Source organism: Balaenoptera borealis, assembly GCF_965194805.1.
Source record: "Balaenoptera borealis genome assembly, chromosome: 1".
NCBI lineage: Eukaryota > Metazoa > Chordata > Mammalia > Artiodactyla > Balaenopteridae > Balaenoptera > Balaenoptera borealis.
Window position 1 is genome coordinate 186,826,433 of NC_138860.1, and position 27,975 is coordinate 186,854,407.

Genomic DNA, 27,975 nt, shown 5'->3' on the forward strand with positions numbered 1-27,975 from the left:
GCAGGCAGGTTCTCAACCACTGCACCACCAGGGAAGCCCCCTGAACATAGCATTTTTAAAAATTAATAAACTTTTTTGGTTATATTTTAATGGACTCAAAGAGAATGTATAACAAGTGCGCCATGTGGAGAGTTAACAGTGGCCTTGCAGATAAGCCTAGAGGTTTTTGTCACCCTGAACTCCAACCTGAATAGCATTTGATATAAAATAAATGAAGTCAGCCTTCAGTATTGACCCAACCTAAGTGATTATTATTACTGCATCTCATTAGCCTTCAATTCAGCCAGAAAGTCTCTTCTGCTTGAATGTTTGAGTCTGGAACCCTTCCCTCTTAGCCTTAACTCACATCCTGAATGTATCTCTATTCATTGTCTGCTCCAGAGCTTCTTGAACTTTCTTTGTTCACAGTACCTTGGGTGCCTCAGTAATCTTTTCACAGAGCCTTCAGGCTAAAGGAAATGCCCAGCAATTCTGTTTAATTAACTCCTTAGGTCCAAACAGCTAAATAGGTATATCCTAACATCTTAATATTTATATCCTAATAACTTAGTAGCTGTTTAAAAAAACACAAATTGAAAGAAAAAATAATATAATAATACTTTTAATTCATCTTAAAATAATCACAGGAACTTACTCATGGGATATGTGCTCCTGTTGAGCACAGCAACAACTTCTCAAAGCTTGAAATAAGATCGGACATGGATGCCTTCTTCTCTAGTCTGTGTTGATTTTCACAGGCCACTTCCTTGGGTCACAGCAACTGCTAAAAACTCAGCCTTGCAAAGCTGTGACACCATAAAAAGGAATGCATTGCAATCTAATGTTGAGCTGTGAACTACCTCGAACTAGCAGTTTGTCTGGTACCTGACAGACTCAAAGTATCACTTGTTTCCTTCAAATTTAAAATATCCTATGTCTCCCTGGTACGTTTGCAGGGATGCCTTGGTGCATAAGTTTAGGGAACATGGATCTACTTAGAAGCACAGAATTAATTAAATGCTAAGATGCTTCGAGAATCCACTGCATTCAAAAAAAAATAATAAAAATTAATAAACTATATTTTTTAGAACAGTTTTAGGTTCATAGCAAAATTGAATGGAAAGTACAGAGAGTTTCCTATACCCCAGTCCCCATACATGTACAACCTCCCCCATTATTAATATCCTGCACCATAGGGTATGTTTATTTCAATTGAGGAACACTGACACAGTGTCAATGTCCATAGTTTAAGGTTCACTCTTAGTGTTGTGCATTCTGTGGTTTTTGACAAATGTATAATGGCATGTATCTACCATTGTAGTATCATACAAAGTAATTTCACTGCCCTAAATCTTCTGTGCTCATCTGTTCATCCCTCCATCCCCATGAACTCCTAGTGACCACTGATCCTTTTACTGTCTCTGTAGTTTTGCTTTGTTTTTTAAGAGAAAGTTTTTATTTATTTATTTATTTATTTGCGCTGCATCTTAGTTGAGGCACGTGGGCTCCTTAGTTGCAGCACACGAACTCTTAATTGCAGCATGCATGTGGGGTGTAATTCCCCGACCAGGGATCGAACCCGTGCCTCCCACAGTGGAAGCTCAGAGCCCTAACCACTGGACCGCCAGGGAAGTCTCATCCTTAGTTTTGCTTTTTCCAGAATGTCCTATAGCTGGAATTGTACAGCATGTAGCCTTTTCAGATTGGCTTCTGTCACTCAGTAATGCATTTAAGTTTCCTCCATGTCTTTTCATGGCTTGATAGCTCATTTCTGTTTAGTGCTGAGTAATATTCCATTGTCTGGATGCACCACAGTTTATCCATTCACCTACTGAAGCACATCTTGGTTACTTCCGAGTTTTGGGCAATTATGGATAAAGCCGCTATAAACATCCGTGTGCAGGTTTTTGTGTGGACCTAAGTTTTCCACTCATTTGGGTAAATACCAAGGAGCACGATTGCTGGATCACATGATAAGCATATGTTTAGTTTTATAAGAAACTGCCAAACTGTCTTCCAGAGTGTCTGTACTATTTTGCATTCCCTCCGGCAGTGAATGACAGTTCCTGTTGTTTTACATTCTTGCCCGCATTTGGTGTTACCAGTGTTCTGGAATTTGGCCATTCTAATAGGTGTGTGGTGGTATCATGGTTGTTTTAATTTGCAATTCCTTAATGACATATGATGTTGAACATCTTTTCATTACTTTCTTTCCGTCTGTATATCTTTATTGATGAGGTGTATGTTCACATCTTTTGCCCATTTAAAAAATTGTATTGTTTGTTTTCTTATTGTTGAGTTTTAAGAGTTTTTTTGGTGTGTTTCAGATAACAGTCCTTTATCAGACGTGTCTTTGCAAATATTTTCTTTTAATTAGTGTTAACAGTATATCTTTCTCCATCCCTTTACTTTTTTCTTTTTTTTTTAAGCATCCAAAATCTTTTTAATAACAAGGTAGGATCTGGGGTTAGTTCTTACAGCCACGGCTGGCCTGTTGGCCTCTGGCGCGCTCGAACTTCCGGCCCTTGGAGCGTACGTAGGGTTTGGTGTGGCTGTGCGGGGTTCCTGCGTGTACACCTCTCGGCCGTTGCGAGGACCGGAGAGGAGGACAGTGCCACAGCCCTTGGGGGAGTCCAGGGCCAGTTGGTCGAAGGTGAGGATCTTGCCTCCGACCTTGAGGATGAGGCTCCGGGCGCCGCTGCTCGCTCGAAGAGAACACGCCTTCGGTTTGGGCACCTCCTGGACACGCACGTCATTGGTTATGGTCCCCACCGCCACAGCTGTCTTGCTTTCCCGGCTAGGAAGCTTCATCTTCCGAATCATCTGGGAAGGGGACAGAGGTGGCCGGTTGGTGTGGCTCATGACCAACCTCTTCAGTACAACTTGATTGAAGGTGAAGTTGGTTCGTCTGGCCAGAAACCTGTACAGCTTGACCAACAGCTTTAAGTAGATGTCCTGGCTCTTGGGCTCCTTGCGTCGAACGTTTCGGTCCTTGTTGTGGCGGATGTCAACGCCCATGATGGCGCCTCCTCCTTGGCCAGGTCCGGAAAGCATCCCTTTACTTTTTTTTTTTTTATATATAGCTACTTTATTTATTTATTTATTTATTTTATTTTTTTGACTGTGTTGGGTCTTTGGTTCGTGCGAGGGCTTTCTCTAGTTGCGGCAAGTGGGGGCCACTCTTCATCGCGGTGCGGGGACCGCTCTTCATCGCGGTGCACGGGCCTCTCACCATTGCGGCCCCTCCCGTTGCGGGGCACAGGCTCCAGACGCGTAGGCTCAGCAGCTGTGGCTCACGGGCCTAGTTGCTCCGCGGCATGTGGGATCCTCCCAGACCAGGGCTCGAACCCGTGTCCCCTGCACTAGCAGGCAGACTCTCAACCACTGCGCCACCAGGGAAGCCCCGCATCCCTTTACTTTTGATCTATATGTGTCTTTATATGTAAAGTGGGTTTCTTGTAGAAAACACATAGTTGGGTCTTGTTTTTTTTTTTTTTTCCTAATCTGACAATCTCTTTTAATTGGTATATTTAGACCTTTGATGTTTAAGGCGATTGTTGATATAGCTGGTTTAATATCTACCATATTTGTTACTGTTTGTTGCACTTGCTCTTTGTTCCTCTTTATGTTTTCCATGTTTTTTTGCCTTTTTTGTGGTGTTAATGAGTATTTTATATGATTCCATTTTCTCTCTTTTCTTAACATATCAATTATACTTCTTTTTCTTACTTTTTTTCATGGTTGCCCTAGAGTTTCCACTGGACATTTACAACTTATCTACAAGTCCACTTTCAGATAACACTATTACTGCTTTCACAGGTAGGGCAAGTACCTTTTAATGACAAAGTATTCCTGATTCTTCCCTCCTATCCCTTGTATCATTGTTGTCATTGAGTCAGTTATATACATAAGCCTTCAAGAACATATATATGCACATAAGTATACATTATCAAGTACATTGTTGCTGTTATTATTTTGAACAAACTTATCTGTTAGATCAATTAAGAATAAGAAAAACTAAAAATAAGAAAAATATTTTATCCTCACTTATTCATACTCCAGTGCTCTTCTTTATGGAGATCTGAGTTTCTGACATGATTTTCCTTCTTACTGGCAACAGATTCCCTCAATTTTTGTTTGTCTGAGAAAGTCTTTAATTCTTCTTCAATTTTGAAGGATAATTTTGCAGGATACAGAATTCTAGGCTGGCATTTTTTTTTTTTTTTCCTCAACGCTTTAAATATTTCACTTTGTTCTTTTCTTGCTTGTATGGATTCTGAGAAGTCAGATGTAATTCTTATATTTGCTCCTTGGTAGGTAAGGTATTTTTCCCCACTCTGGCTTCTTTCAAGATTTTTTCTTTAACTTTCATTTTCTGCAGTTTGAGTATGATATGCCTAGGTGTAGTTTTTGTTTGTTTGCTTTGCATTTACCCTGGTAGGTGTTCCCTGAGCTTCTTAGATCTGTGGTTTGGTGTCTGATATTCATTTGAGGGCAGTTCTTTCATTGTTGCTTCACTCTGTTCCTTCCTTCTCCTTCAGGTATTCCCGTATATGCATTGTTATACCTCTTGTAGTTGTACAAGTTCCCACAGTTCTTGGATTTTCTGTTCTGGGTTTTTTGTTTTGTTTTGTTTTTCAGTCTCTTCTCTCTTTGCTTTTCAGTTTTGGGAGTTTCTGTTGTCATATTCTCACACTCAAAGAGTGTTTCCTCAGCTGTGTTCATTCTCCTAATGAGCCCCTCAGAGGCATTCTTCATTTCTGTTAGAGTTCTTGATCTCTAGCATTTCTTTTTTATTCTTTCTTAGAACTTTCATCTGTTTACATTATCCCTCTGTTCTTGCATGTTAGTTTTTCCATTAAAGCTCTTACCATATTAATCATAGTTTTGTTTTTTTTTTAATTCCTGGTCTGATAATTCCTACTTTCCTACCATATGTGATTCTGGTTCTGATGCTTGTTCAATCTCTTAAAAGTGTGTTTTTGCTTTTTGGTATGCCTTGTAATTTTTTTTTTTTTTTTTTTTTTGCCTTGTGGCTGTGGGATCTTAGTTACCCAACCAGGGATTGAACCCAGGCCATGGCAATGAAAGCACTGAGTCCTAACCACTGGACTGCCAGGGATCCTCTGACTTGTAATTTTTTGTTGCAAGGTGGACATGATGTACTGGGTGGAAGGAACTGTGGTAAAGCGGCCTTCAGTGATACAGCAGTAAAGCTGTGGGAGAGGCAGTGTTCTAGAGTCCTGTGATTAGGTCCTGGTCTTTCAGTGAACCTGTGCCCTTGGTCTGTGAACTTCACCAGGGCTTCTCAGGCCCCCTCCCATCCTTAAGTGGGACAGGATAGCTAGAGTGGGCTGGATTTGTGTATTTCCCTTCCCCCAAGTAGGTTAGGCTCTGATACAACCCCAGCAGGTTAGTTAGGCGCTGGTTAAATAGCTAACCTGTTGAGAAGAACAGAATGCTCCGGCTTATTTCAGAATGGTTCCTTTTCCCCTCCCCCTGCTGGAGGCACAAGGGGACTTTTCCCCTGATATTCACTGTAAGGACCTGGCAGGGCTCCTGGAGGTAAAACAAAAGTGTGGGGGACCCCGGATGACTAGGTCCCCCTGGAGGTTTTAGCCCTCAGAGTTGTCCGTGGTATCCTCCAGCAATTCATCAGTTTACAGTTTGCATTTTCCTCCCCTGGCACTGGTTTCCTGGAGGATTCTGCCCATGGGTTTCTGCTCTGGTAAGTTGTGATTCTCTGTGTAGTTCTGCTGTCTGTCTCTGCCATTTTGGGGGCAGCAGTTTGCCCTGGGACCTCACTTCTCTGATGGATCTAAGAAGAGTTGTTGATGTTTCAGTTCAACTTTTCCCTTGTTAGCACGGAGTGACGACTTTTTTTTCTTAATATATTAAATTTTTTTTAAATTTTATTTATTTTTGGCTGCATTGGGTCTTTGTTGCTGCGCGTGGGCTTTCTCTAGTTGCGGTGAGCGGGGGGCTACTCTTGTTGCGGTACGTGGGCTTCTCATTGCGGTGCCTTCTCTTGTTGCAGAGCACGGGCTCTAGGTGCGCGGGCTTCAGTAGTTGTGGCATATGGGCTCAGTAGTTGTGGCACATGGGCTCAGTAGTTGTGGCGCACGGGCTTAGTTGCTCCACGGCATGTGGGATCTTCCCGGACCAGGGCTCGAACCCGTGTCCCCTGCATTGGCAGGCGGATTCTTAACCACTGCGCCACCAGGGAAGCTGCAGAGTGGTGACTTCTAAGCTCCTTACATGCTGGACCAGAAACTGCGAATTCTCAATGTAACATTTGAAAGCGTGTAGGTAATTCAGTGGCATATAGTGTATTCACAGTGTTGTGTAGCCACCACCTCTGGGTCGTTCCAAAACATTTCATCACCCCAAAGAAAACCTTATATCCTTTAAACAGTCACTCCCCTTTCACCTCTCCCCCCAGTCCCTGGCAGCCACTCCTCTGCTTTCTGTCTCTATGGATTTAATTATTCTGAATATTTCATGTAAGTGGATTTAATTATTCTGAATATTTCATGAGACCTTTTATGTATGACTTCTTACACTTAACGTAATGTTTTTGAGGTTCATCCCCATTGCAGCATGTATCAGTACTCCATTCCTTTTTATGGGTGAATAATATTCCATCGTATGTATATACCACATTTTGTTTATCCATTCATCTGTTGATGGACATTTTGGATTGTTTCCACCTGTTAGCTGTCATGAATAGCACTGTTATGAATATGCACACATGGGTAATTGTTTGAGTACCTGTTTTAAATTCTTAGGGGTTTATACTTAGGAGTGGGATTATTGGGTCATATGGTAATTTTGTTTAGTTTATTGAGGAACCACCAAACAGTGGCTGAACCATTTTGCATCCCCGCCCACAAGGGGAGTTACCATCCCCTCCCCTTCTGACTTTTTATATACCAACTTGTTCTTCATGTGATGTATTTCCAAAATCTCTCTGTCAGCCTGCCTGGTTTCTTTGTCCTTGGATGCTCCATGGTGTAGACACCACCTTTCAGACAGGGCAGAATGTTTAATAGAGTTCCACCCACAGGAGCAGAGTTGGGGTGGTGTGTAGCTAGTACCACTTGTCTAAGCTTCTCAGCTGCCCCCTCACACCGACTTTATTAACCTGAACCCCAGGACCCCCCACTTTGGTGCTGAACCCTAACCGGATGCTCTGCACTGGTGCAGGTGTTCACATTCGTCTTCGTTACATTTCTTCTTGCTGCACGTGACCCGCCTCTCCATGCTGTCAGGTAATTTTGAATCCTGACTCCACAGTTTCTATCTGTCCATTCTAGCTTCTTGTGATTTTCAACTTTGATATAAAGGATGAAGAGCACCAACCAAGAATGAGCCTTTGAAAGATTACCAGAGTCTGGTCCAGGTTTCCTGGGTGCATTATTCAGTGACCGTTTGGGATGGCCATTGTAAATCCACCCACTTTTATTTCCATCCAGTTTCCATCTTGCCACTCAAAAGGAAATGAGGAGAGGCCTCGTCAAATGCCTTTTCAAGGTTTAATACACTATTGCTAGAGTTTCAAATGGGTCTTGGTAAGTAAAGTTTTTATCAAGGCACTTTGGAAATTGAAGCCGATGTTATTTTTCCAACTTTCCTGTGACTTTCCTAATAACCCTCTCAAAAGAGAAAATGTTTAATACCTTGTTCTTGTGAATAATGTCACCAGCTCTTTGTGATTTTTCTTTCCTTCTCTAAAGGCACAGAAACCAATCTAGAATTTTTTCCATGGTCAGTGTCAAACTCACTGAAGCATAGCTAAAAATGTCCATCTTCTGCCCATTCTTGAACCAGGTATCGTCTTTCACAGATTCCTTAAATATCAACCACAGTATGGGAATTCCCTGGCGGGCCAGTGGTTAGGACTCTGTGCTTCCACTGCAGGGGGCCTGGGTTTGATCCCTGGTCGGGGAACTAGGATCCCACAAGCTGTGTGGCACAGCCAAAAATTAAAAAAATAGGTCAGCCATAGTGTAGGTTTGAAATTCTTCACTCCCCCCCCCCCCCCACCACTGCCGCCCCGCAATTCTATCTATAAGTTTTCTCACTGTCCTGGGGTTTGAAACACCCAGAATAACTTAGGGGAATTATGTCCTTGTCGTCTTCCTTCATGTCTTCCCCAGTCTTGGACTTTAACTGTCTCATCATTATATTGATTCTGCTCTTCTTTTTTTTTTTTTAATATTTATTTATTTAATTTATTTATTATGCTGTGCCAGGTCTTAGCCATGGCACTCGGGATCTTTTAGTTGTGGCACGTGGGATCTAGTTCCCTGACCAGGGCTCAAACCCGGGCCCCCTGCATTGGGAGCGCAGAGTCTTGACCGCTGGACCACCAGGGAAGTCCCGATTCTGCTTTTCTTCACGTAAATGTGCTTCTTGAGAGACTCGGTGGCAAAATAAGATTGAGCTGTTTCATTTTCTGTGTTGATCACAAAACCTTTACATTTATTTTAAATAGGGTAAGAATTCTATGGAAAAGCATTTATCTTGTTATCGTTGGTATTGTAGGAATGTAGGTTAATAAAGGAGCAAAAAATCGGGGAGCAAGGACAGGATTTTTATATTTTTGCGGTCAGCTATCTCGGGTTTTTTAGGCAATTCTAGTCAACTTAATGACAGTACTTTGGGTAACAGCTGTTAAGAATGTTGTATTGATAGTGAATGTCAGAAGGTCTTGAACACTGTGTGGCCTTTTTTGAACTATATATGATAAAGTTTTCCATTGTATATGAAGGTCAGGAGACTAAAAAAACACACAGAACTTGGAAATTGCCACCGGACTATTATGTTACGATTCAGGACAGCGCCCTGTCCTATTTTAATTCAAGACAAATGTGATAACGATAAAGAAGAAAGAAAAGGGCAAACCCGGCCTGTATTTTCTGGTAACATAGCAAAAAAAGGAAATTTAAGGAAATCATGACAGGTGCTTTTTTGCATAACTAGATTTCTGATTGACTTGCGTTGTAAGCGTTAATTGAAAAATGGATGTGTACAAATCACCAACTTGAAATGCTCTAACAGTGGTTTGGCAGTAGATTTGTTCCTGTCATGCTATATATTTAATTCTATAGGAAACTGCATAAAAATATATGTACTCTGAATAACTTCCATGCACTTAAGATATGAACTGAGAGGTGTTAAAGGGCTCTGTTCCAAAAATATTTTCCTCCACCAGCTGGCAGGGCACCTGCGTTTCTTACCTTAGTTTCTACTTTTGTATTAAATCATTGAAATCCTTGGCACAGTGCAAGTGTGGGTATCTTGTCATTATCCTTCATTTGCACCCGACTCAAATTAGTTTCTCAGACTAGCAGGCCAGTCCTAGCAGGATTGTGAGGAAGTGGAAAGTTGGAGCAGGTAAGTTTAGATTTGGTACAAATGAAGAGGTCAGGAAAATCTGGAAGCACACACTGACGGGGGTGGCCGGGGGGTGGGGAGGGAGGCAGGTGTGTACGTTGGTAACCCTGCGTGTGCAGAAAGGCAGTGGAGTGACCGGAAGATAAAGTTCACAATTTTGCGTGACATCGCCTGTGAAAAATGCTGTCTATTACATCTCAGCGAATTAAGTCATGCATGAGATGCTTTTGCTTAAGGAGGGCTCTTGTGCTAAGACAAAACCAGTGACCATAGGTGGTACCAGTTGTAAGTATCCTAGAAGAGCGAATCCAAAGACAGGTGCCTCCCCAAATAGCTCTCTGGGGGCGAGGATGGGGTGGGATAGGGGTGCATACAGAGGGCAGGAAAGCATTTAAGGGAGCAAAAGTGGAAATTGCCCAGTTTCTCTTAAAGAGAACTCTCCAAATGCCTCTATTCATGAGCCTCGCATGATACGTTCGTTCATTGTTGGGGATTGCAGCAGAATCTCCCGGAGGCCGTCCCGTTCCAAACCTGCCCAGCCCCAGGTCAGTCTGACTGGCTCAGATTCCAGGGTGCAGCCCAGGAGACAAGGTCTGGAAGATATGGCCCGCACCCTGGTTATGGAGCACTGCTGTGGTGCATGAAGTCAGTGTATTCTTTGCCCTCTGTGGTTTGAGCTCCCCTCCTCTGTTAGGATACAAATTTTAAGGAGTTTCTCCAGTTTCCCACCTCTTCTTCCCATCACAAAGCCGCGTTCTGAGATATCTCAATAATCATGCACGAATAGCCACCACCAGAGGGAACAGAGCATGAGAAAAGCTCATAGGGCCCCCTGAACCTAACCGGAGCACCCACCACGCTGGTCAGAGAAGATCCCCAGGTTCCCTGGGGATGTCGGCCTGCAGACTGCCCACCTGTGGGGTATTGTGGGACTCGGGCCGGGTGCCTCCTCCGTTCCCAGGGATGCCGCAGCTGAGGGCAGGGCTCCCCGCACAAGGGGCTGCAGAGTATTCATGACCAGGACGCTGGAGGAATCCTGTGAGCCCAGAGCACTTCCGCCTGGACCCCTCCCAACGCAAACACTGAGGGAGACCCCTCACCTCCCAGAAGTTTGAGGGCTGTCTGCCCTGTGCGTCTCGCCCGTCACCTGGAACTTCTGGAGGAGTCGGGCAAGAGCTTTTGCCGTTGGAAATGGTGTTGCAGCTGAACGCGAGGCTCCCACGCTGGAGTGGCTGCCGCGTCACGTTTGTGACATTCAAGAGAGGCTCTCAGCACGTGGGATAGTTGTCCATGAAGCTCAGGCTCTCAGCACGTGGGATAGTTGTCCATGAAGCTCAGGCTCTCAGCCCGTGGGATAGTTGTCCATGAAGCTCAGGCTCTCAGCACGTGGGATAGTTGTCCATGAAGCTCAGGCTCTCAGCACGTGGGATAGTTGTCATGAAGCTCAGGCTCTCAGCACGTGGGATAGTTGTCCATGAAGCTCAGGCTCTCAGCACGTGGGATAGTTGTCATGAAGCTCAGGCTCTCAGCACGTGGGATAGTTGTCATGAAGCTCAGGCTCTCAGCCCGTGGGATAGTTGTCATGAAGCTCAGGCTCTCAGCACGTGGGATAGTTGTCATGAAGCTCAGGCTCTCAGCACGTGGGATAGTTGTCATGAAGCTCAGGCTCTCAGCCCGTGGGATAGTTGTCATGAAGCTCAGGCTCTCAGCACGTGGGATAGTTGTCATGAAGCTCAGGCTCTCAGCACGTGGGATAGTTGTCATGAAGCTCAGGCTCTCAGCACGTGGGATAGTTGTCATGAAGCTCAGGCTCTCAGCACGTGGGATAGTTGTCATGAAGCTCAGGCTCTCAGCACGTGGGATAGTTGTCATGAAGCTCAGGCTCTCAGCACGTGGGATAGTTGTCATGAAGCTCAGGCTCTCAGCACGTGGGATAGTTGTCCATGAAGCTCAGGCTCTCAGCACGTGGGATAGTTGTCCATGAAGCTCAGGGTCGCAGCACGTGGGATAGTTGTCATGAAGCTCAGGCTCTCAGCCCGTGGGATAGTTGTCCATGAAGCTCAGGCTCTCAGCACGTGGGATAGTTGTCATGAAGCTCAGGCTCTCAGCACGTGGGATAGTTGTCATGAAGCTCAGGCTCTCAGCACGTGGGATAGTTGTCATGAAGCTCAGGCTCTCAGCACGTGGGATAGTTGTCATGAAGCTCAGGCTCTCAGCCCGTGGGATAGTTGTCATGAAGCTCAGGCTCTCAGCCCGTGGGATAGTTGTCATGAAGCTCAGGCTCTCAGCACGTGGGATAGTTGTCATGAAGCTCAGGCTCTCAGCACGTGGGATAGTTGTCATGAAGCTCAGGCTCTCAGCACGTGGGATAGTTGTCATGCAGCTCAGGCTCTCAGCACGTGGGATAGTTGTCATGAAGCTCAGGCTCTCAGCACGTGGGATAGTTGTCATGAAGCTCAGGCTCTCAGCACGTGGGATAGTTGTCATGAAGCTCAGGCTCTCAGCACGTGGGATAGTTGTCATGAAGCTCAGGCTCTCAGCACGTGGGATAGTTGTCCATGAAGCTCAGGCTCTCAGCCCGTGGGATAGTTGTCCATGAAGCTCAGGCTCTCAGCACGTGGGATAGTTGTCATGAAGCTCAGGCTCTCAGCACGTGGGATAGTTGTCCATGAAGCTCAGGCTCTCAGCACGTGGGATAGTTGTCCATGAAGCTCAGGCTCTCAGCACGTGGGATAGTTGTCCATGAAGCTCAGGGTCGCAGCACGTGGGATAGTTGTCATGAAGCTCAGGCTCTCAGCCCGTGGGATAGTTGTCCATGAAGCTCAGGCTCTCAGCACGTGGGATAGTTGTCATGAAGCTCAGGCTCTCAGCACGTGGGATAGTTGTCATGAAGCTCAGGCTCTCAGCACGTGGGATAGTTGTCATGAAGCTCAGGCTCTCAGCACGTGGGATAGTTGTCATGAAGCTCAGGCTCTCAGCCCGTGGGATAGTTGTCATGAAGCTCAGGCTCTCAGCACGTGGGATAGTTGTCATGAAGCTCAGGCTCTCAGCACGTGGGATAGTTGTCATGAAGCTCAGGCTCTCAGCACGTGGGATAGTTGTCATGAAGCTCAGGCTCTCAGCACGTGGGATAGTTGTCATGAAGCTCAGGCTCTCAGCACGTGGGATAGTTGTCATGAAGCTCAGGCTCTCAGCACGTGGGATAGTTGTCATTGAAGCTCAGGAGACAACAGTGGAACACAGGCATTACAGTTAGACCTGCGGGTTCTGTTTTAGGTTGGTACCTGGCCTGTTCGTGTGATGGGGTAGATCTCAATACTGAGTAAAACAGAATTTGATTAGAAAAGTAATTGATTTCACTTCTTGTTAGGGAAGTGTTTTCATTTGCTTACTAGAAAATCTGTGAATGTGATATTGTTGCTTTGGAGCGTTAAATCTAACTTACTATGGAAATCAGAGTGCTAGAAAAATGAGACAATGGGCAACTGAAGGGTAGGTAGCCTCATATTTATTTATTTACTTATTTGGCCGCGCCGTGCGGCATGTGGGATCTTATTAGTTCCCCGACCAGGGATCGAACCTGTGCTCCCTGCATTGGAAGCGCGGAGTCTTAACCACTGGACCACCAGGGAAGTCCCTAGGTAGCCTATTTAAATGTTAAAAAAATATTTGTTGGAGGCTGCTTTAAAATATTCACATTTTCCTGATAATTGTGAGTAAAATATGCTAAATACCTCCCTTAATGGCTTCGGATCGGTTATTATACTGTGTTGTGGATGGTACATGTAGGTCTTCGTGGACCCATCTAGAGAGCAGACCTGGAAGTTGTTTAAAGAAGGATATCCTTATTCTATTGCCTATCCATCCATCTGCCCATCTGCCCATCCACCCACCCAGTTTCCTTTTCATCTTTCTCATAACAGTGAAGTAAGAATGTTTAATTATGTAACCTTCTGACTAGTGTAACAAAGATGCTCTTCTATAAAATTAATTAGGGGAACAAGATGGAAGCAGCCCTCTTGGAAGTTGTTATTTTTTTTATTATTCTCAATAAAAGCGTAAGGCTTCTGTCTTTATCACTTGGGCTTTTCACCATTATTCAAAGCATGCTCTATCATTTCAGCTTCAAATTAACTTCTTTATTACTTTCAGCCTGTCTGTGTCACTAGCCTTTACTTTCTTTAAAAATGCGGCAAGTGTCTTTCCTAATTTGTATTTCTTCCTTGGCTCTCTACTGGGGTCATGTGGGGAAGTCTCCATGAACTATTAAGATATTGCTGCTGAAGACTGTGAAATACAATTTGAGAACCACAGCATAAAAGAAATGTAGTTTTACAGTTTGATTTCCAGTTACATCAAGGTGCTAGGTGAAGACGCCAGGTTTCTGAGGGTCAGCTAATAGAGATTTCACTGTGTTTGGGAATAGTGATTCTTATCAGAACTGGTGTCAGCAGGCGTATGAAGCCCCTAAAACCTCCTGCCACGTGCCACGTGTGTTTTCGCATTTTTACCTTGGGAGGGGGTTCGTGGCTTTCATTAGATTCTCAAAAGAGTCCATGATCTGAAAAGGTCCTGAACGTTGTTTTAGGAGGACCTGCCTCTTTACTAACAGACCTTCAGTTATTTGTCTCTTAGGTGTGTGGGGATGCTATGTTTAAGCCAGACTTAATATCAGTAATTCCACTTGGCTTTTTTTTAATCCTAATTTTTTAAAAGCACATTTGAGATCATCACACCCTGATTGCTCAAAAACAGCATTGTGACTGTTGCTGTCTCCTGCCCCATTGTGTAGTTACATCTTTTAGGAAATCAGTCTCACTGGTGAGTAAAATTGAGCATATATAGTGCCCGGCACATAGTCAGTGCTCAGGAAATATGTGTTGTATTTGATGTTGAATCTACAAAACTAGATATATTCAAGCCAGTAGAATTTTCAGGTCAAAACAGAAGCAAATTGAAATATGTCGATGAAAAAAAATTTTAATGACAGTCTCAATAAACATCAACAAATACAAAATAAAATTCCTCTGTACAACATCAGCAAATCAAATCCAACAGTATATCAATACAAAAAATAATTATGTACCATGACCAAATGGGATTTATTCTGTGTGCACAACGCTGTTTCAGCATTAAAAAATCAGTAATCCACCATATCAACAGGTTAAAAAAAAATCATGATCATATAAATCAATGCAGAAATAGCATTTGACAAAATCCAACACTCGTTCATGGTAAAAACTCCAGCAAGTTAGGAATAGAGGGGAACTCTCTCAACCTGATAACATCTACAATAAAACCTACTTAATAAACATACTTAATGGTGAAACAAAAATTGGGAGGTTGTGGAAACCATTAAAGCTTTATTGTTTAAGGGTGATCAATGGTTTAAAGTTTTTTTCTTTCATAGCAGTCAAATTCATGATGAAACATCACAGACAGAGATGTATTGAGTTAAATTATTTGATATACCAAAACAGATTAGTATGAATCCTGACTGGATATTTGATGATATTAAGTAATTACTGTGAATTTTTAGGTGACAGTGCCATTATGGTTGGTTTCCAAAAGAGTCATCTTTTATAGATGTATGTTGAAGTATTGAGGGGTGAAGTTATATGATGTCTGGGATATGTGTCAAAATATTTGAAATTGGTGATAGGAATGGGGGTGTATAAATCAAATGAGATTGGCCCTTTGTTGTTAACTGTAGTGGTTGAATCATGGTTCCGTGGGGCTCATTATTCTAGTCTGTCTACTTTTATATCTTACATAATATAAAAAGATAAAATTACATGATATAGAACTTGTTTGGTCTCACCCGTTAGGATGGCTACTATCAAAAACCAGAAAGTAGGGACTTCCCTGGTGGTGCAGCGGTTAAGAATCTGCCCGCCAGTGCAGGGGACACGGGTTCGAGCGCTGATCTGGGAAGATCCCACATGCCACAGAGCAACTAAGCCCGTGCGCCACAACTACTGAGCCTGTGTACTGCAACTACTGAAACCCACGTGCCTAGAGCCCATACTCTGCAACAAGAGAAGCCACTGCAATGAGAAGCCTGCACACCGCAATGAAGAGTAGCCCCCACTCCCCGCAACCAGAGAAAGCCCGCGCACAGCAACAAAGACCCAACAGATCCAAAAGTAAAAAAATTAAAAAAAAAAAATTAAAAAAAAACAACAACCAGAAAGTAACAAGTGTTGGTGAGTATGTGGAGAAATTGGAACCTGTGCACTGCTGGTGGGAATGTAAAATAATGCAGCCACTATGGAAAACAGCATGGCAGTTCCTCAAAAAATTAAAAATAGAATTACTGTATGATCCATCAATCCCACTTCTGGGTATGTAGCAAAAAGAATTGAAAGCAGGGTCTCGATACATGTACACATATGTTCATGACAGCCTTATTCACAGTAGCCAAAAGATGGTAGCAACCCAAGTGTCCATTGATGGATGAATGGATAAACAAAATGTGGTATATACATACAGTGGAATATTATTCAGCCTTAAAAAGGAAGGGAATTCTGACACATGCTATAACATCAGTGAACCTCGAGGACATTATGCTGATTGAAGTAAATCAGTCATAAAAGGACAAATATCCGATTATGTGAGATCCCTAGAGTAGTCAAATTCATAAGAGACAGAAAGTAGACTGGTATTTGCCGGGGGCTGGAATGAGGACGATGGAGAATCATTGTTTAATGGGGACAGAGTTCCAGTTTTGCAGGATGAAAACAGTTCTGGAGAGGAATGTACTTAATGCCATAGAGTGGTACACTTAAAAAGGTTAAGATGGTAAATTTTAAGTTGTGTATTTTACAACAATTAAAAAAATTTGGAATTTGGAGGAATAAATAGAAGGCTCCCTTTAAGCTTGGAAAAGTTGGAATTGTAGAAAGTGATTTTGCTCCCTATGAATTCTTTTTCAGCATGTACTTAAAACTTATCAACCATAACATAAGCTTTACAGGGGGCAGGGAGTGTTGTCGTCGCTATTATTTCCTCAGCACTTAGAAGACTACCTGGGGCTCAATAAAGATGGATGGATGGGATGATGGATGGGTGGATGGATGGTGCATAGCTGGATGATGGATGGATGGACTGTGGATGGATGGATGGACGGTGGATGGATGGATGATGGATGGATGGATGGTGGATGGATGAACGATGGATGGATGGACGGTGGATGGATGGACAGTGGATGGATGGATGATGGATGGGTGGATGGTGGACAGATGGGTGATGGATGGATGGACAATGGATGATGGATGGATGGACTGTGGATAGAAGGAAGGGAAAAGAAAGAAGCGCCTTTTGCTGGATTCTCCCCAGCCTGTCGTCTCTCCTTAACTCGCAGTCCAGGATGGGAACAGCTGTCCCATCAGCCATGTGCTGTGGAAGCCTAGACACCAAACCGCAGTCTTGGGTCAGCCCCTTCAGCCATTTACTGTTTCTTATCTTGTCCTGACATCTTTTACTGATTTCTCTGATTCCATTCTTGCCCCTTCCTGTCACCTCCACCCTGAGGCAGGTGGTCTTCCCTCAGGCGCCCCATCAGGTCTCTCCTTTGCTTCCATCTGCATTGGCTCCCCCCATTCACATTGATGTAATACACATAAATTATAAAATTATAAAATACACAAATTATAAAAAATAATTGATTATTTTTGAAGTCCTCAAATGCTTTTAATGTGGAAGACCTTGGTTTTCCTTAAGGTGGTGGATCTAAGTCAGTGGCTCTAGGGCAGCTGGGGAGGGTGTTTACCCCCAGTGGAGTCTTGGCAGAGTCTGGAGACATTTTTGGTTGTCACAGCTGGGGAGGTGCTACTGGCATCTAGTGGATAGAGGCCAGGGGTTCTGCTAACCATCCTGCAGTGCACAGGATGGGCCACACCTAAAAATGATCTGGCTCCGAATATCAGCGGTGCTGAGGTTGAGAAACCCTGATCTAAACAATATCTAATGCATATAGATTTTTCCAACACTCTGACATTAAATTTATTTGGGATTGTGATGAAGAGGCCCTTAAGACTGCTTACAGAATTTGTCTAGAGATTCTTTGGACATGCTCAGTTTTAATTATTTATTTATTTAAAAAATATTTTATTGGAGTATAGTTGATTTACACTGTTGTGTTTCTGTTGTACAGCAAAGTAAATCAGTTATACATATATCCACTCTTTTTAAAATTCTTTTCCCACATAGGTCATTACAGAATATTGAGTGGAGTTCCCTGTGCTATATAGTAGGTCCTTATTAGTTATCTATTTTATATATAGTAGTGTGCGTATGTCAATCCCAATCTTCCATTTTATTCCCCTCCCCCATTTTCCCTCTGGTAACCATAAGTTTGTTTTTGCATCTGTGACTCTATTTCTGTTTTGTAAATCAGTTCATTTGTACCATTTTTTTAGATTCCGCATATAAGTACTATCATGATATTTGTCTTTGTCTGACTTACTTCACTCAGTATGACAGTCTCTGGGTCCATCCATGTTGCTGTAAATGGCATTATTTCGTTCTTTTTTTTATGGCTGAGTAATATTCCATTGTATATATACACTGCATCTTCTTTATTCATTCTTCTGTCAGTGGACATTTAGGTTGCTTCCATGTCCTGGCTATTGTAAATAGTGCTGCAGTGAACATTGCGGTGCATGTATCTTTTCAAATTATGGTTTTCTCCAGAGACGTATTCAGTTTTAGAAAAAAATTAAGAGTAATAGAAAATATATTTTACAAAGTCTGAGGAAACTAATGCTGTATTAGCTAAAACCATTACCAGGAATAACCTCAGCTGAAAAGGAGAGCTGTGTATAAATTTCATGCAGTGTAACTTCGGTTGATTAAAAAGTTTCCTTTTTTGGTTAAAAAAAAAAAAAAAGCCAGGTTTTTTTTTGGTTTGCTTTTTGTTTTACAATTAACAGTATCACTCTGTATAATGCTCTTCTCTCTTTTCTTTTGCCAAATAAAGAGGATAAAATTAGGCCAATGCAGGGTCTGAGGCTGTAGGGATTTCCTTTTGCTGTAGGTTGTATTCAGGAAGATGATGATAGGGAGGTCGTCATGGAAACACCTCCTGAGTCTCCTAAGCTCTGGTCTTTCTGCCCTCGCAGTTATTTCTAAAACATAGCTATTGCTTATGATTAACTTATCAACAAGTATTTGTTGAACGCCCGTGTGTCAGGCATAGAGTGGGCCCTTCACTTACCTCATTTATAATCCTCCAAACAAGGTTATGGAAGGTGGTCTCATCCCCCACTTAGGATGAAGAAGTAGGCACAGAATGGTTAAATAATCTGCCCCTAGTTACAGAGGGCGTGAGAAACAGAATTTATTCATTAACTAAGTTCTGTCTGATCCCAAAGTTCCTGCCTTTTCTACCAGACCACATTGTTTCTAGCGTTTAACAGCTTCTCACTGTCTAAAGAATCGAGAGAGCTCATTGGTGTAGCACAGAAGAGGGATGCTTCCCATGTTACCCTAGAATCACAGACCAAGCCCCCCTCCAGCTGCACCTCCTTATACGCTTAGAGCCATGCGTTCATCACAATCTTGCTAGCCCCAGAATGAGCCACATCTTTCTCTACCTTTCTACCTTATATGTATTTTTTATAACTATTTTTAAATCGAAGTATAGTTAATTTACAATGTTGTGTTAGTTTCAGGTATACAGCAAAGTGATTCAGTTATACATACATATATATGTGTGTGTGTGTGTGTGTATATATATATATATATGTTCTTTTTCAGATTATTTTCCATTATAAGTTATTACAAGATATTGAATATAGTTCCCTGTGCTATATAGTAGGTCCTTGTTGTTTATCTATTTTATATATAGTAGTGTGTATCTGCTAATCCCAAGCTCCTAATTTATCCCTCCCCTCTTTCCCCTGTGGTGTAACCATAAGTTTGTTTTCTATGTCTGTGAGTCTATTTCTGTTTTATAAATAAGTTCATTTATATAATTTTTTTAGATTCCACGTATAAGCGATAGCATATACTTGTCTTTGTCTGACTTACTTCACTTAATATGATAATCTCTAGGTTCATCTATGTTGCTGCAAATGGCATTATTTCATTCTTTTTTATGGCTGAGTAATATTCCATTGTATATATACACCACATCTTCTTTATCCATTCACATATCCATGGACATTTAGGTTGCTTCCATGTCTTGGCTATTGTAAATAGTGACCCTGTGAACATTGATATGCCTGTATCTTTTCGAATTATAGTTTTCTCCGGATATATGCCCAGGAGTGGGATTGCTGGATCATATGGCAACTTTCTTTTTAGCTCTTTAAGAAACGCTTATATGTATTCTTATTCAGTTTAAAATACTCCCTCACCGCTGAGAAACCTCACTTACCCTGTTAGGGATGTCCCTGGGGCTGTCTCCACTTGTACTTCTGGCAGTCCCTAGAGTTGACCTCAGATATTTCCAGCTCTCTTTCCAGACACGTAGAATGGCACTTCCTCACCCTGGGGAATTTGGGTGAGGCTGTGTGTGACTAGTTCTGGCCATGAATTAGGAGCAGAAGTGACTTGTGTCCCTTTTGGGTGGAAGGTTCAGCTCCCACTGGGAGACCCTCCAGAGCTCTCTCTTTCCCTCTGGCAAGGGGCGTGGCCACATTTGGGATGGTGGCTCCTTGGTCATCTTGGTCCCTGCTGATTGATGAAGTTCCTGGCACACCTCATAACCCCTTAGTTGTAGCCGCATCATTTAGAATGTAGACGGTCTTTGACATGTTTGTGTTCTCCAGAGATTGTGCCTTGATTCCCCAAGAGCCCAGCACCTTGCCGTGTGCTTATGCATGGCAGGTGTTCAGGGAAGATCTCTTGGAACAAACTCCAAGTCAGTGGTGATGTGAAGCTGAAAGGACCTTTGATGTTAAGCTGCTTTGAAGAATCAGGGATGGTCTGATCTAAATAAGAGTATTCAACCGGGACAGTACTGAGAAAGTCCCAGAGAATGTATGCCTTTTTATATTTTGCTTTGGGCGCTATGAATATTTTATTATAGTTTTCGAGAAAAAAATCAGCTGGAGATTTTATACGCATATAATTTAAGACACTTTTTTATACATATCATCTTTAACAAAGGGCCTGCTAACTCAGATTACATTCTGCTCCTTTGGTAAGTAAAGAGCTAGATTTTTAATCAAAGCCCGGTAATTTGCAGCATGGAATTGGAGGCACCTGTCGCCACCTAGTGTCAGTGTTCCTTAATTGCAGATTGAGGTTAAACACTGAATCTGCAAACAAAACATGTAACAGCATCTAAGATATACCAGCAAAATGCCTATAATCCCTTAAAACTAAGTCACCTGTCATTGTTTATTATGATATCAATATTGGCCCGATATGACCAAGCTAAGTGTTCTGGAATGTGGAGGGGCAAACTGGATTGATGTCAAGGCCACTGCACACAGGCTTTGGAACCACCTTGCCTGAGTCTGTGATCTGTGTGTCCTGGGTAAGGGGCCATCCTGTCTTTAGTCCAGAGAGTTGGGATGTACTTAGGGAGATGAAAGTTTTATATTTCAAGTTAATCCTGAAATTGACTCTTATATTCTTTTCATTTTGAGTTTTAAATTGGTGGCAATTTCTAATGATTAAAGTCTACCACAGCCACCGAAACTAGCCGTGTCCTAAAATGATAGGTGTGTTCCCCAGGTATAGCCTACATTTATAGGGTTGATTGCTAGCCTTGCTAATTTGATAGGGCTGCATTGAATCTGTAGACTGCCTTGGCTAGTAGAGTCATTGTGACAATGTTGAATCCTCCAATCCAAGAACATGGTATGTCTCTGCATCTGTTTGTGTCATCTTCAGTTTCTTTCATCGGTGTCTTTTAGTTTTCTGAGTACAGGTCTTTTGCCTCCTTAGGTAGGTTTATTCCTAGGTATTTTATTCTTTTTGATGCAGTGGTAAATGGGAGTGTTTCCTTAATTTCTCTTTCTGTTCTTTTGTTGTTAGTGTATAGAAATGGAACAGATTTCTGTGTATTAATTTTGTATCCAGCAACTTTACCAAATTCATTGATGAGCTCTAGTAGTTTTCTGGTAGTGTCTTCAGGATTTTCTATGTATAGTATCATGTCATCTGCAAACAGTGACAGTGTTACTTCTTTTCCAATTTGGATTCCTTTTATTTCTTTTTCTTCTTTGATTGCCGAGGCTAGGACTTCCAAAGCTATGTTGAATAAGAGTGGCGAGAGTGGACATACTTGTCTTGTTCCTGATCTTAGTGGAAATGCTTTCAGTTTTTCACCATTGAGTATGATGTTTGCTGTGGGTTTGTCATATATGGCCTTTATTATGTGGTGGTAGGTTCCCTCTCTGCCCACTTTCTGGAGAGGTTTTTTTTTTTTTAATTTTAATTTTTATTTATTTTTGGCTGTGTTGGGTCTTCACTGCTGTGCGTGGGCTTTCTCTAGTTGCGGCGAGCGGGGGCTACTCTTTGTTGCGGTGCACAGGCTTCATTGTGGTGGCTTCTTTTGTTGCGGAGCATGGGCTCTAGGTGTGCGGGCTTCAGTAGTTGTGGCACGCGGGCTCAGTAGTTGTGTCTCGCGGGCTCTAGAGCACAGGCTCAGTAGTTGTAGCGCATGGGCTTAGTTGCTCCGCGGCATGTGGGATCTTCCCGGACCAGGGCTCGAACCCGTGTCCCCTGCATTGGCAGGCAGATTCTTAACCACTGCACCACCAGGGAAGCCCTCTGGAGAGTTTTTATCATAAATGGGTGTTGAATTTTATCAAAAGCTTTGTCTGCATCTACTGAGATGATCATATGGTTTAGCCTTGCTATTCTGTGATTTTGGTTAATGCTATGCCATTCAAAATTTAGTTGGCTTTTTTATGATCTAGAATGTAATGAAATGAATTGGGTAAAGACTCTGAACATGGGTGACCTGCTCCTAGACTTATGGCCAGTAGTCTCATGTCTTTCTTTATGACTTTTTTGGGTTGATTACAGAAACATCAGTCATTTGTTTCCATAAATGTTTTATAATGCCAATTGAATGTGATGAAATATTAAAAATATCATTTATTAAATATTTAAAAGCTCAGTCAATGGAACTGGCCAAATCTCTTCATTCTACTGTCAGCTTAAGGAGCAATTTAGAAATTTTGGGTTATAAAATTAGAATAGTGGGGAAAAATAAAAGAACAGGGACTAGCTATTCAAGTATTATTCCCCCTGAACCATTAGCCATTTTCAGCTGCAGGCCTTTCCATTAGCATAGGCAGAAAGCCATCACAGGTTTTCTGCAGTTCGCTTTGCCTAGTATTTTTTACTTTCCTACTGGACTAAATAAATCCACTTAGTTTAAGTCTCAGGGGTTTTATGGACTCACATATTGGAATAGTCTTCTTCAGTTTTATTTGCTGTGCTTATAATTTTATTAATAAAATCTTAAATGTGAAAATAAATTGGAATTGAATACTGCCGTTAATAGTACATTATCAATAGTGAATTGAACTAATAGCCTCTGTGTTTCAAAGTGAGAGATTAGTGACAAACAATGGAGGTTTTGGAGTACTTTCTTTGATGGTCTTTTTTTTTTTTTTTTCCACAACTCACACACACACACACACACACACACACACACACACACACACACACACACACTGTATTTTATTTTTACAGGAGATAAATAAACTGACACCAAGCATTGAAAATAGATGACCACAACAAAAGCAACAGTGATTGCAATTACCAAACACGAAACACACTCGTACTATGTCATAATATTGACATTCAGTCCAGTAATCCTCCACTGTAACAGCTCCTTTACTTTTGGAGTACCTTCTTTAAAATGGCCTGTTTATCTGTATGAGGTCTGTAACTGCAGCCTCTCTCGTAGGATAGTTTACCAAGACCTGGAGAGGACGGGGACTTTCAGCAGTTAGGGAAAACATTCAGCCTGATTGCAAAGCGAGGCTCTTTTCTGTGCTCGCTGGAACCCTCTCAGCTCAAAGGCTGCAGCCAGCTGTGCGGCCCGCGCGGACCACTGTGCCAGTTAACTTGCCGCTGGCCTGGGCGGTATTTCTGGAGGAGAAGGGCAGGTGTACCACAACCAGCTGAACTCTCTCCACCAAATCTCTTGTCCCGGGAGCAGCTCTTGTGAGGGGAGATGTTTTCCAGAGGCACTATAAACTTTTGGCCTTTGTGACCTGGATTTGGGCTCGGCTTACTTTCCAGGCAGACCCCTCGGTATTTTGATGTATGCGATGCCTCCGGATTCTTGTCTCCTTTGCTTAGAACATCCACCTTCCAGAAACAAAAAATAAAAAAACATCTTCCCAATGTCTAAAACACCAAATCGTACCTTTTTTTTTTTTTTTTTTTTTTTAAATCCTTAGCACCAAAACTTTCTTCTCTATGAGAGAATTTATAAACCAGGGCACTGATTTTATTTGTACTCTACATGGGGTTCCTTATATACTCACTTACCAACTAGTTCCTGAGGAGTGAGATGCTATTGTGGCCCAAGGTACTGGGAATTATCAGAGAACAAAGGTCACGCCCTCCCCTCCCAGAATCTCTGGTTTTGTACGGGTATGTGTGCAGGAGAAGTAACAACAACACAACCCCTTTGTGGCATCTACCGAGTGCCTGACACTGTCCTGAGCATTTTACACATGACTGGTTTGATCACACAGGAACCTACCAGGTGGGTACTGTTGCTGTCCCCAGTTTACGGATGAGGAAACTGAGGCCGAGGGAAGCCAGGTCATCTGCTCCACGTCCCAGGCTGACTGCCCGTGGTCGGGAGGAGTAGCAGAGAAAAGAAGAAGGAAGTGGGGGGCTAGAGGGCAGAGCAGCAGATGCAGTTATAATTGGAGGAGGAAACATTTGAACAGAGGTCTGAAGCGAGGGACCTTGTCAGGGCATTCGAGAGGTCAAAGCTGTTTTAGTTATATTAAGATATGACTTGCCTTTTCCTCGTTTTCTCACGAGTGCGCAGCGGAGTTCTCTAGAGGCTGCATGATGCGTAATAAGCAGCCTATTGGCTGCAGGAGCGGCGGTGAGAACCCAGCTGTCTTCTGCTAAGCCAGAAGGTGAAAGGGTTTGCAAAAATATAAAACATTGCCAGTCTTCTTAGTAAACTCTGTTTTAAAAAATACAGTTATTTTCATTAAAATATTATTTATGATAACTTACAATGGGTTTTTTTTTTTAATGACTTAATAAACACTAACATTTTTCTTGGTTTTAACTTCCAGCACAGTAAATACTGATAGATAGATGGGCCCCACCTAAGCCAAAGCCGTTTGAGGTCCTCAGTACCTTTGGTGTAGACAGGTTCTGAGAGCACAGGCTTTGAGCCACCCCCGTGTGAGAAGCGGTCCCCCGGCCACCGTGGGAAGGAAGAGTCAGTGCAGGAGGCAAGGATACTTGGCTTTTGTAGTAGATCTAAGTGGGCAGCAGAGAGGATGAGAAATGGCTGCGTCTGGGTTCATTTTGTGGGTGTGGATTTTTAAAGAATGTGGAAAAATACCCGTAACATAAAATTTCCCATTATAACCATTTTTAAGTGTGCAAGTCAGTAGTGTTGAGTTTGTTCTTTCATACTGTTGTGCAACCAACCCCTGGGACTCTTTTCATCTTGCAAAACCGAAACTCTATACCCTTTAACCAACTCCCCGTGGGTCTGGGTTTACTTTGAAGATGAAGGCAGAGGGATTTGCTCTTGGTTTGGATGCAGCATGTGTAAAATGCCTGGTGGATGCGTCATTAAGTAGAGAGATGGTAGCTTTTCTCCCCCCCTTGCAGACATAGGCCTGCACACGCCTCCTCGTTTGGAATCTCACCTGTGAGTGCACTGGTCCTCCAGTAGGTCGCGAGGGAGTTAAGTGCAGGTGAGGCTCAGGTGCTTTTGACCCGCACTTTCTCCCATCATCACACAACAGCGAAAAAAGTAGTATCTCATCATGGTCACATTGTATTAAACATGGTTAAACATTTAAATTTATTTTCAGTTACTTCTGGGTTGACTTAAACTTACGGAAGAGAATCTGGGTAGTTCATTCAAGAAATAGGCACCAACTGCGTGGAAATAAAGTTTCATAACATTCCTTTTAATCAGATCAGCTTCAGGAGTCATTCCATGGTTAATTACACACGCTGAGGTTATAATGTGAACATTCAGAAGGTGAAAGTAAAAGGAAAATTGAAAGGTTCCAACTGTGAGATGAGCCCAAAACAAGCTGGTGGAGATAGGAACCCGGGGAGGGGCTTGGTGTCCACAACCAGGGAAAGTTGCAGCACAGACCTCCCTGGGGGCAAAGCCCGGGGCAGAACGAAATGGACAGAAACTACATATTCATTTTCTCAGGTAAGCGGACTGCCAGAGCAGATGTTCTTACCTGAAAAACAAAAGTAGCAGTGCTAGTGCCTAATTGAGTAGGAAAAACACTGCTTCTCCGATTATCCACCCCAGCCCTGTGGGTTGTGGGGTGTCCCTGGTTCATAAAAGAGGAAATTGAGATCAGGAGAGGTCAGCTATATGCTCCAGGTCACACAGCAAATAACAGAGGAGAACTGGACTCTTGAGTCCAGGCTGGCCCGATCCCAAAGGGCTTTTTTTGGCTGTGCTGGGTCTTCGTTGCTGCGTGCAGGATTTCTCTAGTTGTGGCGAGCGGGGGCTACACTTCGTTGCGGTGCACGGGCTTCTCATTGCGGTGGCTTCTCTTGTTGCGGAGCACGGGCTCTAGGCACGCGGGGGCTTCAGTAGTTGTAGCACGTGGGCTCAGTAGTTGTGGCTCGCGGGCTCTGGAGCGCAGGCTCAGTAGTTGTGGCGCACGGGCTTAGTTGCTCCGCAGCATGTGGGATCTTCCCGGAGCAGGGCTCGAACCCGTGTTTCTTGCATTGGCACGTGGATTCTTAACCACTGTGCCACCAGGGAAATCCCGAAAGGGGTTTTTTCTTGAACACTGTGTTTTCAGTCAAGTTTTTCAGAAATTTTGCATTTCATTTTCTTTTAATACCTCATATTTGTAATTTTATATTCATAAGTCTTATTTCACCTCTTTTATGTTTTTGTTTGTAATGCTAATTTTAAATAAATAATGTATTATTATTGTCATAAAGAAATAACATTTTAAAATTGAAGTATAGTTGATTTACAATATTAGTTTCAGGTGTATAACATAGTGGTTCAGTATTTTTTAGATTATACTCCTTTAAAGTTATTACCTAGGGACTTCTCTGATGGCACAGTGGTTAAGAGTCTGCCTGCCAATGCAGGGGACACGGGTTCGAGCCCTGGTCCGGGAAGATCCCATATGCTGTGGAGCAACTAAGCCCGTGTGCCACAACTACTGAGCCTGTGCTCTAGAGCCTGTGAGCCACAACTGCTGAGCCCGTGCTCCACAACAAGAGAAGCCACCGCAGTGAGAAGCCCATGCACCGCAACGAAGAATAGCCCCTGCTTGCCACAATTAGAGAAAGCCTGCGCGCAGCAACGAAGACCCCAAAGCAGCCAAAAATAAATAAATACATTTTAAAAAATTACAAAAATAAAGTTATTACCTAATAATGGCTATATTTCTCTGTGCTGTACAATATATTCTTGTTGCGTATCTATTTTATACGTAGTAGTTTGTCTTAAAAATTTTTTTTTTGAAGTATGGTTGATTTACAATGTGTTAGTTTCTGGTATACAGCAAAGTGATTCTGTCTTTTTATATATATAAAAAATATATGTGTATATATATATTCTTTTATATATATATTCTTTATATATTGGGTTGGCCAAAAAGTTCATTCGGGTTTTTCCATAACATCTTACAGAAAAATCCATACAAACTTTTTGTCCTACCAAATATATATTCTTTCTCAGATTCTTTTCCATTATAGTTTATTAGAAGATACTGAATATAGTGCCCTGTGCTATGCAGTAGGACCTTGTTTAGTTTGTATCTCTTAATCCAAGAAACAACATATTTTATTTGTAACTTTTCTAAGAGAGGCTGAAAACAGAGGTAGTAAGATATGATAACGTCCATAACCATCAATCTTTTTTCTTTCTTTCAATTTCTAGAGCAATTTATTTCTTATTTTTGGTTGCTTCATGGCCTCAGATAATTTCTACATCACTTTAGAATTTAGGATTTCATCCCATTTGGGCGTTGATACCAAACTTTGCCACAAAAAAAATAGTAGCGTGGCCTTCCAAACTCATGAGAGTTTTATTGTTTTAATAATGGATGTGTGTCTTCAAAAGCAGTCGAGTTGAAAATAATAATTCTAACCTGGCCTATGTCCTTTCTCCTTTTTCTGTTTTTGAACACAGTCAACAAGCACAAGCCATGGCTGGAGCCCACGTATCACGGCTTAGTCACGGAGAGTGACAGCACCGTGCTCCTCGACCCGCCCCTGATCGCCCTGGACAAAGATGCACCTCTGCGCTTTGCAGGTACCGGCGTGTCTTTGTTCACTCCCCATGAGTTTGGGCTTGTGGGAAGCATTTCACACGTCCCCTTTGGGTTGTTTCTGAGCCCTTCTGAGAATGTCTTGATAGCTAAGGGTTGTGTGTGGCCCCCATGTACCATTTTTTTTTCCTTTTAATTTTAAGAG

At 42.6% G+C, this 27,975-nt stretch overlaps 1 protein-coding gene, 1 long non-coding RNA gene and 1 pseudogene across 5 annotated transcripts in view; 2 read left to right on the plus strand and 1 right to left on the minus strand.

Annotated features, from left to right (window-relative positions):
- Positions 1-27,975, plus strand: part of CLSTN1 (calsyntenin 1) — an 80,992-nt gene that overhangs the window by 14,990 nt on the left and 38,027 nt on the right. For all 3 annotated transcript variants that reach the window (XM_082352961.1, XM_082352963.1, XM_082352962.1), the window contains exon 2: positions 27,692-27,814. In XM_082352961.1, the coding sequence (XP_082209087.1) occupies positions 27,692-27,814 (123 nt within the window). The remainder of the gene's footprint in view (positions 1-27,691; positions 27,815-27,975) is intronic.
- LOC309610347 (large ribosomal subunit protein eL18 pseudogene) lies at positions 365-3,049 on the minus strand (annotated as a pseudogene). Its single transcript has one exon. The product of its transcript is annotated as a large ribosomal subunit protein eL18 pseudogene (transcript).
- LOC309610459 lies at positions 15,565-23,052 on the plus strand. The gene is made up of 2 exons (XR_014233955.1): positions 15,565-21,750; positions 22,116-23,052. It is a non-coding gene; the product is annotated as an uncharacterized lncRNA (long non-coding RNA).